At 36.6% G+C, this 13832-nt stretch overlaps 1 protein-coding gene across 1 annotated transcript in view; it reads right to left on the reverse strand.

Moving 5' to 3' along the window:
- Positions 1–254: 254 nt before the first annotated feature.
- ngly1 (N-glycanase 1) overlaps positions 255–13832 on the reverse strand; it is a 58517-nt gene continuing 44939 nt past the window's right edge. Inside the window, exons 8-12 of the mRNA XM_069914006.1 lie at positions 12284–12394; positions 9078–9248; positions 3058–3243; positions 1131–1308; positions 255–1027 (exon numbers count right to left, since the gene is read on the reverse strand). Coding sequence (XP_069770107.1) covers positions 852–1027; positions 1131–1308; positions 3058–3243; positions 9078–9248; positions 12284–12394 — 822 coding nt within the window. The 3' untranslated portion in view covers positions 255–851. The remainder of the gene's footprint in view (positions 1028–1130; positions 1309–3057; positions 3244–9077; positions 9249–12283; positions 12395–13832) is intronic.

The following is a 13832-nucleotide window of genomic DNA, read 5'->3' on the forward strand; positions in this document are numbered from 1 at the left end:
AACCGTTTGCTCTTTATTCCTAATTTTGACTAAATTCCATGTGGCCTCAAACTTCCCAACACAATTTACTGAAAATTGTCAATGACATACACTTTCTGTATCTTATTCATATCTTCTTATATTATATGCATTAAAGTCTGCCAAAACTTAATGGGTTAGAAAAATAAGCATGCAACCATCACAGTACATTAGAAATCAATGCAGAACAACACATGCAAATTCATCAATATTAAATCTGAATAGAGAAAGCAAAGTTTAATCCAATTATTGTTTATTTAATGAAAGAAGTTATCTCTTGAAAATTGTTCATTCTGCCACATTTCAAAATCAATGCAAGTCATCATCACCTACATGAAAATCTTCTGTTGGCCATGACCTCACTACATTTATTAAATAATGTGTGGGTAATGACAGCCCAGACAATAATTAAGAAATTTTGGAGAAAAAGACAAAAATAAAGAACACAGCATTACCCAAAGAGGATATTAAATTCCATAAAATATACATAAAAGTAAACATGGCAGGTAATTTGTTTTATGGACATATTTAGTTTTGGAATATATCAACAATATATTGGATATTTTATAACCCAGTAGGAAAACAAGTCAATTTTTATTCACCAAATTATACATGGCCAAGAAATCATGTACTTTTTTGCTCACATTCTCCTTTGCAGACACGTCTTTATCAATCCCAATCAAGAGTCAATGAAAATTTTAATTGCATTGCAAAGTACGGTACTGAAAATATTTTGGTGCACATTTCTGTTCTACTGAATGCTTTAATATAAAAAATACATGGTGTGAATGATTTGAAAACTTTTGTTGATGCTATTACTATTCATCCTTAATCTAATTATCCTCAAGGGTTATTAGGATTTCCAAAGGATATTCTTGATGATTATTCAAACTTTGTCTGAAGAGTTGAGTATGCTGCCATGCAACATCTCCATCACCACCACTCAACTCAGCTTCCAAAATTAATTCAGTAGATCCATGAAAATTAGCAAACGAATGAGCACTTTGATCTAAATTAAAGAAAATATAATTAAGACCACTGTCGCTGTTTTTCCATAAATTATGCACATTGAGAGAAGACATCATTAAATTTAATTCCATTACAATACATACCCCCACTTAGATCTACATTGATCAAATCTGAACATAGATGCCATTGAACTTTTCCAGTTTGAAACGTCTGGCTGGTGGATCTAATGGAAACATTGACAATCTTCAGACCCACTGAACCACATTCAAACTTCCAACTAACTCTGGAAAATGTTGTTCCTTCTGTGCGAGCAATGAACACCTGTTTGAAGAAATTTTCCACCATAATAAGTTGTATATTTAACATGAAACAAATTGAAGGAGCCATGTTCAGCTCCACTTGACCAATAAGGATTTACAAGATAAAATAATTCAAATAAAGCTTTTCACCAATTCATGTCATTATCGTGTTTGCCAGCAAAGAGGTAAACTTTAATATTCTAATTGAGGAAAATAAACTGTTTCACTTAATTCATTGAAATTTCCATCAAGCCTTCCAAGCATATCCATGTTTAACATGACACTTCAAAATAAAACATTTCACACAATTGAAATCTCACAATGTTTCACAGATTTTAGTCTGGTTTGCATAGGTAACTTTTTAGTTCACACCACTTATTTTCCACTGTTGCAGTAAAACATCATGATCCTCAGAACAAGAAATGAATACTTGTTGTTACTCTGAACGGCTTGTAGCAATCCTTTAAGAATATCTCTGATACTGTGTGCTCTAAATTTGAATGAAAGCTTCTTTGACTACAGCCAGGAAATCTATTTAAGATACAACATACAATGCCAAAAGCAAACAATGCATTCAGAAAGAGACTCCTATCCATAGTAACAAGTTTCCATGCAAGATTAATTTCTGAGCAAAAGCTACTATCTGCTCTACAGTACAAAATGCAACTTTAAAAAATGCACAAATGGGGAGAAAGCCTTTAAAAATATAATTTTAAAGCAGATATTGTTCATTTTAGAGATATTGAAAATTTGAATTGTCACATGGATTTGTTAACAAAATGGCTCAACGACAATTCATCTGCAAACTGCCTAGCATTCTCACAGGTCTTCTATAACTGCTTTGCTTTAAGGATAATTTAATTGCCACAAAGTTTGCTTAACACAAACATGTACTGTAGATTTATTAATGCTCAAACAGACATAATAAGACTTTATCTTTGAAAACTGTAACATAAAACTTTAAAGAGCAGGACATTAAAACAATGTTGAATTTAAATTGATGTCCTTAATAAAGTTCAATATTTCAATCACATCATATCACGTGATTTTCAAGAGATTACCCAAGTATAAAGTTAATATGTTTGTAAAGTCATGCATCTTCTGTCAAGAACCTTTTGTTCTGAAGCATGAGATTCAAAGTGAATATTGAAGGTTAAATATCATTATTTATTGCTAAGATCAAAGATTACTCTTCATTTTCAATGCCATATTAGAGGATTTTTAACCTACAAGCAAAGAAAAAGCTGCTTTGCAATTCCACATGACTCAATTTTGTTTAGTTCCTCTAGTATAACACTGTGTTGAAGTAATTTTTTTTAAAAAAGGAAAATTGGGTTATATTTAGGGGAAGATAAATGCAGTGAACAAAGAAAATTCTGGTTGGAGCACCAGTACCCAGCAACTAAAATATATCAAACCTAGATGATGAGACAAACCCTCCTTCTCCAAAAGCCAGAACGTGATTCAGTAATAAATCATTTCCCAAGTAATTGCACACATAATCTGTAATTTTATTTAATAACCAAATATCCCTCCAATATTCTGACCAATTTTGACAGGCCAATTGAAAGGAATTGTTTGCACTGTCTTTGATCAGAGTATTTCTGCAGCCCCTCTGGTTTTATCTACTGGATGAAATGGTTCAACTATTGGGTCAGCCTTCAATTAAAAAAAAAACCTATTTATTCAACATAACTTTATTAACATTCCTATATAAAAGTTAAAATGCTTTCTAAGTCATGCTTTATGGAAATAGTGAACAAATTCATACCATTTTCCAGTCCTGTTCGACCTTTCGAAAAACTGAATCCATTTTCCATACACCCTTTTCCCAACCATTAATGATTTCATTATCATTGGAAACTCGAATGTAGTGATTTTCAGCTGTGTTGTATTTGAGATGAAATAACTTCGCTGCCCTTTCTTTTTCAGTAGCCAGAAAACAGAATTCATGGTTCTGTGCAGGAAGATAATCACAAGATGAAAAATTAAGACCCATAGCATAAAAACCCTCTGAAGGTAGTGTTAGTTACATTATTATGAAACTTGAAATCACACAGTAGAAAGAAAAAAAAGACAATCTTAGTCTTAGTGTGTGTTTAAATAAGGTAAATGACTGTACTGCATAAATATGTAGAATCAGTTGAGAAATTTCTTGTTCCAGGCAGAGGTAATTCATAATCTCCACAACCTCAAGTACAATCTTTCAAGTAGAACACCAAATTGAGGGGCCAGCAAGAAAAGCGATCATGGCAAGGAATAGGGTCATAGACAAAATCTCCAAACACAATTAAATAATCACTTTAAAAAGTACAAATTGAAGAAGGTGGGGTTGTAAGAAAGGTATTTGATCATCAAGAGATGGGACTAATTAGATTATTATGGTCAAATTCATGGAATGCATTTGGATGGTATCTCAGAGCAATATGTTGAGCAATATGTTGGGGCAGCAACACTGCTACAGCGCCAACGATCAGGACTGAGATTCAAATCCTGCGCTGCCTGGAATGAGTTTGTACAATCTCCCCATATCTGCATGGATTTCTTCCAGGGGCTCGGGCTTCCTCCCACTATTTGAAGTGTACCAGGGTTGTAGGTCAATTAGCTGTAATTGGGCAGTAAAGGCTCATGGGCTGAAATGGCCTGTTATCGCGTTGCATGTCTAAATTTAAAAAAAAAGTTTAAACCAATAAGCGAGCAGGCTATTTGTTGAGAGAATGAATTTGTTGAAGTCCTTACTGGTCTTGATCATCTAGAATAGATGAAGTTATTTGACATAACCTGGGAATTTGTTTTGTAATGAGACGGTTAGTTAATGTGACAGTCATGGTTCCTCTATGAAAGAGTGATCACAGCATAGTTGAATTTCGAATTCAGTTTGAGATAAGAAACTTGGGTCTGGAACTAGTATTCAGGGAAAATAAATCAGCAAAGACACACAGTGGAGTTCTTTCAAAATATCTACACAAAACATACCTTCTGTGACTAAAACAGTTAAGATTGATATCAAATTGAATGGGCACACATTGTTGCAAAGACCAATGGTAAGCCAGAGAATTGAGACATTTTTAGAAAGCAGCAATGGACAACTAAAATAAAAAAAAGGGCAAAGATGGAATGCTAGAGTAGATTCAAGATTCCTTTATTGTCATGTAATGGTACAGAACGTGTAATATCACACAAAATTGCCTTCTATCTGCTGTAAGGCAGATAAACTTGCCATTCATGTCACCCAGCATTCCTTACAGTGGAATAGAAAGAGAAACAAGAGAGGTCCTTCAGGGACACTGAGTGTCCGTGGATTCAGAATCAGAATTTATTGTCGTGAACAAGTCATGAAATTTGTTGTTTTGCGGCAGCATCAGAGTGTAAACATACATATTATTACCATCTTATGACATTACTAAATAAAAATTAAATGATAACAATAATAGTCCATAAAAAGTAAGGCAATCACTGATTATTCAGCAATCTGATGGCAGCGGGGAAGAAACTGTCCTTGTGCCACTGAGTGCTCATCTTTAGGCTCCTGTACATTTTCCCTGATGGTAACAGAGTGAAGAGAGCATGGCCTGACTGGTAGGGGTCTTTGAGGATAGAGGTTGCATTTTTACGACACCTCCTCATGTAGATTTCCTCAATGGAGTCAAGTCTGGTGCCTGTGATGTCACAGGACGAGTTAACAACCTCACGGAATTTATTCTTATCCTGAGAGTTGGCGCTTCTATACCAGGCAGTAATCCAACCAGCCAGAACGCTTTCCACAGCAGACCCGCAGAAGTTTACAAGAGTCTTTGGTGACATATTCAATCACCTTAGACACCTCACAAAATATAGCCGCAGGCGAGCCTTCTTTGTGATTGCATCAACATGGAGTCTCCAGGACAGATCCTTGGAGATGTTGACAACCAGGAATTTGAAGTTCTTGACCCTCTCCACTACTGAGCCCTCGATGAGGACTGGGTCATGTTCCCCTAACTTCCTCCTGAATTGCCTCCAGCGCTCTCGCAGCCTCTACAGCCACCTGCTTGACGTATCGGCAACCCGAGCTCCAGATCCAAACCTCCAACAAGATCAGGAAGTCTTCAATGCCCTTCAAGAGCCCTTCTTGCTATCAGCACCCTCTCGGATTCCAGCTCCAAAACTCAGTTCCTGTGCACCAATCTCCAGCAGCGTGCAACCCACGTGGGGACCCAGACCACAAGTTGCCCACAGCCTGTGTGGATCCTCAGCCACTGAGACACTCACTGGTTCACATCGTGGTCATCATCATTTAGGGTCATCACTTCTGCTTCTCCTTCTGAATTGGGCGTGGGTGGGGTGGGGTGGGGAGAAAAGTTCTCTCTGTTTCTGGTGCCTTGCACTGGTCCACTGCTCCCCTGGGGTCTGCAACCCCTCATTGCTGCTGCAGTGCACGGATGCTGCTATCTTGGACACAGAACCCCGCCTGGTAACCAAACTAACTTTCTTTGTATCAGCAAATCTGGCAACAGAATACACAACCTTCTTGCCTCATCTGTGTCACTAATATAGTTTGCAAACAGTTAAGATCCATGCATTAATACCCTTGCAGGATTTTAAATTAAAACACCATCAACTCTTTTAATAGGCATGTATGGGGTCGCTAGCATTAGGACCGCGGTGGAGGAGGGGTGGTGGTGGGGGGGAGTGTAGGGAAATGAACCCTTCAGAGCACAGCTGTGTCTCTGATCTCCCAGGCCTGCACCAGTGCTGGCATTACAGCAGTTCCAGCAGCACTGCTAGTTTTTTTTTTAAATAACACATAAATAAAAATACAGAGAAAGAGCTTTGTCAGATTTGTAAAGAGGAAGAGCAGTTAAAGTTGATCTCTTGGAGGGATGAGCCAGGAAAATTAAAAATAGGAAACAAAAACAGTGGAGATGTAAATAATACTAAGACATGAAAGATCATCCCAATAATAATAGATAACTAATGGGGTAAAAGGAAGGAGAATATTAGAACATCTATCACTAGAGTAACAGCAAGGATAGTGCCATGCTATTACAGTGGAGGGATTGTATCCAGCACCGTCTGCAAGGAGATTCTACGTTCCAAGATTCTTCCTGATTCTCCGGTTTGTAAGTGAATTGGTATATTTATGGGCACGAGCTTGTGGGCTGGAAATGGTCATTGCCATGCCTTATATCTAAAGAAAATTAACAGGACCTAATGATGGCCTTCATCCTATCATCTTAAAGGAGATGGCTGCAGAAATAGTGGATCCATTGGTCATAATCCATCAAAATTTTCTGGATTCTGAAGAGGCCTTAGAGGTCTGCAAAACAGTAATGTTATACCACTATTCGAGAAAGGAGCAAGCCAGAAACCAGAAAATTACTGCTAACACCTGTGAATGAGAATATACTGGAATCCATTTTCAGACAATCCAACTGAGCTCATTCTTTTTGAGAGAAAAATCATGGCTGACAAATTTGCAAGAGTTCTTGATGATTTTGTTTTAATTGAGAAGGGAGACCCAGTCGATCTAATTGAATTCCAAGAAAGCATTCAATAAGAATCAACAGGTAAGGTTATTACACAAAGAGTGTTTACTAATAGAAAACAGTCAGAATAAATAGATAATTTTCAGATTGGTTTTCAAAAATGAGTGGGGTGCCACAGGGATTAATGTTGGGATCTTTAACTGTTTACAAACTATATTAATGACACAGGTGAGGCAGGAAGGTTGAGCATTCTGTTGCCAGATTTGCTGATAATACAGAAAAAAAAGTTAGGTTGGTTACCAGGCTATGAGAAGATCTCACAAAAGAATCAAAATAGATTAAGAAAGAAATTAGCCAATGGAGTATAATGTGGGAAAACATGAAATTTGGAACAAAAAAAATCTTGAATAAAGTGAGTATAAACATTACAATACTAAAAGATATGGGAATTCTGATGCATTAAGCACAAGGGGTTGGCATGCAAATATGGCAGGTAATTAGGGAGGCCAATGGAATGTTGATCTTTATTGCAAAGGGTAAGCAGTTTATATGTAGGAAAGTTTCAATGCAATTTTATAGGACATTATTCAAACCGTTTGAGTCTCCATACTTAAGGAAAGATGTACTTAATTTGAAGGCAAGGATGTTTAATTTTTGGAGTTGTCACTGAATATATTCAAGTAGAGATTAACTGATATTTGGCTACAAGGGACTCAAGAATAATGGGAAGAGCGCAAAAGTGATGTGGATAGGAGCACCCATGATCTTATTGAATGGCAGAGTAATCTCAAAAGTGCCATTTGAGCTATTCATGTTCTTGATGTTCACTTTCAGCGATCAGATCCAGAATTTAATTGATACACTTTCCACAACATTGCATTGATATACAAAGACAACAAAGTGTTCTGAATGTGATTATAAAAGCTTCACAGAAACTTGCATTTTCAGATAGGACCAATGACAGCAAAAGCTTTTACAATTTTGGATAAAATACTTTATTTTTCATACACAAATTCTAAAAGGGGAGAAACAGGATAACACTGGAAACTATAGAAACTAAAGTTGAACTACAATGAGTTTTTCAATTTGACTTAGTGTGGGTTTTACACAAGGTTCAGATCCCACAAGTTGGCACTAACACTATTTATCCTGTTAGCTTTTTCATGAGTGGTTCTCAACAAATAAGGCCATGCCTACACCTCATAAGGAAGGGATGATGGTATTTGCTTATAAATGTTGCTGGAAATTATTCTAAATTTGGGAAGATTTGCTGTAACTCTCAGCAGAGCAAAGCAAAGACCAGGTACCCCAAATTTCAATTGGAGTTCTTGTAAATACAACCCTCTATGTCCAACGGAACATGGAGGTGTCGAAGCCCCACTCTGAAGCTTAAGTGTAAAAAGAGAAAGCTACCAAGTCAAATGCTCGGAGTGAAATTCCCAGGTTATGTCAAATAACTTCATCTATTCTAGATGATCAAGACCAGTAAGGACTTCAACAAATTCATTCTCTCAACAAATGTACCATCCTCACAGAATACTCCAATCAAATCAGACTCTTCTATTCATCCAGCAACAAGTTAGCAGAACTCCAAACATTCACATGTAGAGTACAATTCTAATTATCCAAAATCGGATTCTCCGAAATCCTCAGTCATCTGAATTTTTTTTAAAATTTCGGATAAATGAAGATATCTGAAATTCTCATTTATCCGAATTTTTTTTCAGAGTTGAACTGACCGAGGACCTTGGGCTCATAGCACCGGGAGCAGAGGACTTCGGGCTCCCATTGCCGGCAGCGGGAACCTCGGGATCCCAGCGCAAGTGGGGCCTCAGTGATCAGCGGTGGCCAGCAATTTTTTTGGTGAAAATTAAACATTATTTTAATGCTTAAAAAGCCTTACTTTATTGTTTGTTGTTGAATTAACATTGTTACAAATGATTTGCTTTTGCTACTGGGCTGTTTTTAAAAAATAACCAGTTCTCCAAAGAAACCATTTATACGAAACGGGCCAAACATTTAGGATAATTGGAGTTGTATTTACTTTAATGCCACATACACAATTTAGTGTTATGGTGCTCCAAATTATGATTGAAAATAGAAACAATTGGCACTCTTAATGCCAAAATAACATGCTTTGCAACCCAATTTTGTTACCAAAATGTTTAGAATAGACAAATTCTTAATTCCATAATGTAAATAGAAAGATATTAATAATTAAAGAATGATCTACTGAAAAAGACTTGATATCCTCAAAGCCATATTTAATTGAGCAACAATGTGGTCATGGTCCATGTTCTTCAAATGAATACATAACAGTGATCACCTGAACCTGGAATCCACTTTCTCCTCTAGCCACTCTCCACATTACAGAACCAGATGTCCTCCCACCGAGTTCTCCTGGATTAGGAGTCTTTGGTGAAATAAATTCTACAAGTTCAACAATGTATCGTTCCAACAGTTCTTGTTTTCGCTCTTGAGGAAACAAGCGTTTTCTCTGCAATTATAAGACAATTTGAAACCGCATTTCAGTTTAACCATGTATCCATATACCTTGAAGCTATCAAATTCAATTCTTATTATGCAACATTTTTAATTACAAGCCCTAATTTATTATTAAATCCCTTCAACTTTTGAAATTAGCTGTGGGCCAATTGAACAACTAATCTGAGACATTTAGTAACACTAATGTATGTGCAGTCTCTTCCCTAAATCAGTGAGATTGTCTATCCAAATTTGCAGTGGAGACAATCAGCCTCCAGCTGGAAAAATGTGTGGGACAAATCCAGTCACCATAGTCTTTTTTTATCCTCACTAAAGCCTTTCACCCTGTCAATTGGAACACCATCCTCCAGCTGCCCAGAGAAATTTGGGTTCATCTTAATACTTTCTCCCCAGTTATATGCAAGCCATGATGTCAATCATTCTCATTGAAGGATGCTGTAATGCAAAGCACCAATTTTCTCAGTCTTTTATGCCACAACATTGGACTTCACCTTTAATAAATTTCCCATGGCAGTGAGGTTTACCATAAAATCCAATGTGGAATGGAGAAGCATATTCTTACCTAAAGAGTAATGAGAATATAAAACTCATCATCACATGGAGAAGATTAACAAATATAATTGAAGTACTTTGGGCAAGTTGATCAAACATATCAAAGAAAAGGAAATAAATAAATTAAGGAGACAAGAGACCTGAGTGAAGTACAAATGCTGACATGGACTGGTTTCTGCATCATCTGTGCCAAGTAATCCTCAGAGAAAGAGTGCTTCAATTTGGCTTTCAAGCTCAGTGATACAACTGAAATGCCATCCTGTGATTAAAGATGTGGTATGAAACTTTTGTATCATTATTTCGGCTATAATAAAGTAGATATATTTCTTGCATTATGCACTGTAGAAAAAGGCATTGAGCTTCTTTTGTTTTCATGATACCTTGCTGGGGTTGCCAGTAGTGGGGACACATACTAACACCAAGGTCCGACAATTAAGCTGAGACTCTTGGGAGATAAATCCACCACATCAATCCCAATTAAATCAGAATTTCAGCAATTCAATGGAAGAATATGCTTCTAAAATCCTTGTGACAAAAAATGTCAGCCACAGGTTGGCCAATGTAGCCCAACCATAACTTTGGGCCAGCTTGTTGACCTGTACCTGGCAAAGATCTTGAAAGTTTGGGAAAAAAGTCAGCAAAAGGATGACCAAAAAATTTACAATAAAGAAACAGGAAAGTTCACTACAACTTATTTTATAAATAAAACAGATTTGGAAAAATTAGATGACCTTCAGAATGGGGAATAAGGAACAAAGAAATAGAAGATACCAGTATCTAAAACAAATGGCTTATTGACTTGAACTCTGAAGTCACAAGGAATGTTCAGAAAATAGTGGGAACCAAATATCTAATCAGAGAGAGGAATTAATTTGTAACAAATACTGGGAAAATAGGAAATTAACTTTTCCATTATTTTTCAACTTCGAGAAATTTAAAATATGAAGGCCTACATCCTACAACAGTGGTTCTCAACCTTTTTCTTTCCCCTCACATACTGCTTTAAGTAATCCCAATACCATAAGTGCTCTGTGATTAGTAACGGATTGCTTAAGGTGGTATGTGAGTGGGAAGGGAAGGTTGAGAATCACTGCTGAATCAATTGTTTCTGAAATATTTTGCTTCAGAAAAATTGTCATTGGCCCATTTCCTTTGGAGTTATGAAATGAGCCAATGAGGTAAGATTAAAACAGTGGTTTCCAAACTTTTTCTTTCCACTCACATACCACCTTAAACAATCCCTTACTAATCACAGAGCACCTACGGCATAGAGAATACTTAAAGTGGTATGTGAGTGGAAAGAAAAAGGTTGGGAACCACTGATCTACAAATTTAAGAGGTGGTTGCAGAGACAGTGGATCATTAAATATAACAACATTGTGAGAAGATTTGTTTTAATTTTCCATAATTTCCCAAATCATAAAAAGAGTGAAAGATTTGAAAGTAGCAATACTATCTCAATTATTTTTAATAAATTAAATAAATTTATTAATAAATTTTTAATAAATTATTTTTAATAAATTATTTTTAATCATTAGTCAAGATGATGCTACAACAGTAGTGATCTAATGACATGTCACTTGGAACATATGTAAAACCATGTGGATTCTACTTAATAATGGGAAGTCACAATTGACAAATTTATAATAGCCAAGGATTAACAAGCAAATTAATGTGAAAAACTAGTGGATTTGGTCCATTTGGATTTTCAGAAAGTATTTATTAGAATGTGATAGAAAAACCACTTAAAAATACATGCAACATATTAGCCTACATTGAAAAATAGGGCTTAATAAGGATGGTAAATCTAACAAAGAATCTTCTTCTGGCTATCTATCCCATAGGATGATGATGGTTCTTTTCGGTCAGTATGTGCGTCCTGAAATAGCTGTACAGGCCAATCCTTGACAGACACTGCAAGGATACCCCACTCCTCCTCAGAAAGTATGTGCATGAATGGATTTTAGGTAAGGGATTACACAGGCCCAGACCCAACCTCTCAACATCCCCTCCCAACTTATCTCTGTTCACAGCAAAGAAGCAATCTCAACTATCCTTCAGCAACAGCTCTAAATAACATAATTTAGACAGGTTGATGAAGGCACCTTGTTGCATGCAGACTGACAGCTAATATTTCCATAATACAATATCAATAATAGCTAATTGTGCAATGGCTGTTCAGAATCCATAATGCCAGTTAAGGAAAAAAATCTACTACCCCTTTTCTAGCCTTGAAATTCTCCTTCAACTTAATGCCCACACCAAGGCACCATCATGCAAGTCATTCATATTGATGGCAAGTAACTGAAAACGAAGATTGATCGTGCTTTACTCCTGTGCTTCAAATGGGCATGTAACCCTGTTGTGGCACATGGGCAGAGCTTGGAGAGGCATAATTTCATTTCCACTGACCAAGGTTCAATTGTGAACACATTGTTCCTGTGACTTTTCACTCTATACAATTAATACATTTACCTCAGAATTTAATCTATTAATAGCTTCTTGTAGCAAACCTTCGCGGAGTTGTGTTCTACGAGTCAGAAGGTCTGCATGCTTGCACGAATACCTCCAGCTAACATCAACCACCTAAAAGGGTAATTAAAACACGATGTCAAATTTCATTCAACAACTGACAACCAAAGGCTTTATTTTTATTTATAACTGAAGGAGTTCTAGGGGTTTTCAGACTGAGGTGGGTTGGGAAGGAGCAAGATCATGAAAGTATTTATACTAAAAAAAAAATCAATATGTTGAATTTCCACTCTTTCTTAAGATTGGGATCATGACTTCAATGAGTGAAGCATAGTTTGCTTGAACTTCAGGCATGGAGAATGCAGAATATGGGAAATGGCTGATATTCATAACCTGCTGCCAGAGGAGGAAGTGGAATCAGATACAATCATTACATTTAAGAAGTATTTAGACAGGCACTTGAATTGGCAAGGAATACCAGGATGTAATCCTAATGTGGGAAAAGGGGATTAATGCAAATAGGCATGAGTTGATGGGCCAAAGGGGGCATTTATGACTATGACCATAATCTTATCTGCACCCTTTATATCACGGGTAGGCAACCAACAGCCAGAGGGCTGGATCCAACTTTATCCGGATGGCAACGTGCACCTCGTCTGCCAATACAAGTAGTGCAAAAAAAGTCAAGTTTAGTCAAATTCATGTCACATTGATTCAAATTTGCGTTGCGTCAGAGTCGCATCGCGTCACATCAAGTCCGTCTGTTTGGCAGTACTTACATGCGTAAGCAACTGTTCTCAAAAATGAAGTTTACCAAGAACCACTTGAGAACAAATATGACTAATGCCCATTTAGATGATGCCTTGCTATTGGCATCAACAATTATATTACCCAGTATCAAAATGCTTTCAACCAACAAACTTCATCAAGTTTCCCACTGATTTGAGCTGCTGATTGTTTTGGGGTTAGTTGTTTTGTTTTCATTATGACCAATTTTTTTCTCCTTTTTGATTTTTATGTTCTTTTTATTGTATCATTTTAATGACTAACTCGTGATTTTTGGGGCATGAGATTTGAAAATGCCTTCCCTGACCTGAAATGTATCATCATAGTTTTTTGGAAGGAATATGGTTGATCTCATTGCTTGAACTTTTTCTGTGGATTGTTTTTTGATAAATTATCGTCAGTTTCGTTCATACATTGTACATTACGCATTCAAGTAGAGAGAATTGAAAACTTAAATTACATAATGTCTGTGTTTCAGAATTTATTTTATTTATGGCAACATCAGTGTAGTCTGCTGTTCAACCACTGACACAGCATCTGGAATACACATGGTAAAAAGATTCCCTGACTCTACTTTATATGAACACCATCAGTGCCAAAGAGGGCCAGAGACTGCAACAACTGTCTCAAGTCTCTGAATAACCTCTCAACTAAAATGTTCAACTCAGGCACATTACTGAAAGCTTCCCACACATCTGCTAACACTCTCCTCCATTTGACAGAACTTGTCCTTAATCTTTACAACTTCCTTCGACTTCTCCCATTT

The sequence above is a fragment of the Narcine bancroftii genome, chromosome 1 (genome assembly GCF_036971445.1).
Source record: "Narcine bancroftii isolate sNarBan1 chromosome 1, sNarBan1.hap1, whole genome shotgun sequence".
NCBI lineage: Eukaryota > Metazoa > Chordata > Chondrichthyes > Torpediniformes > Narcinidae > Narcine > Narcine bancroftii.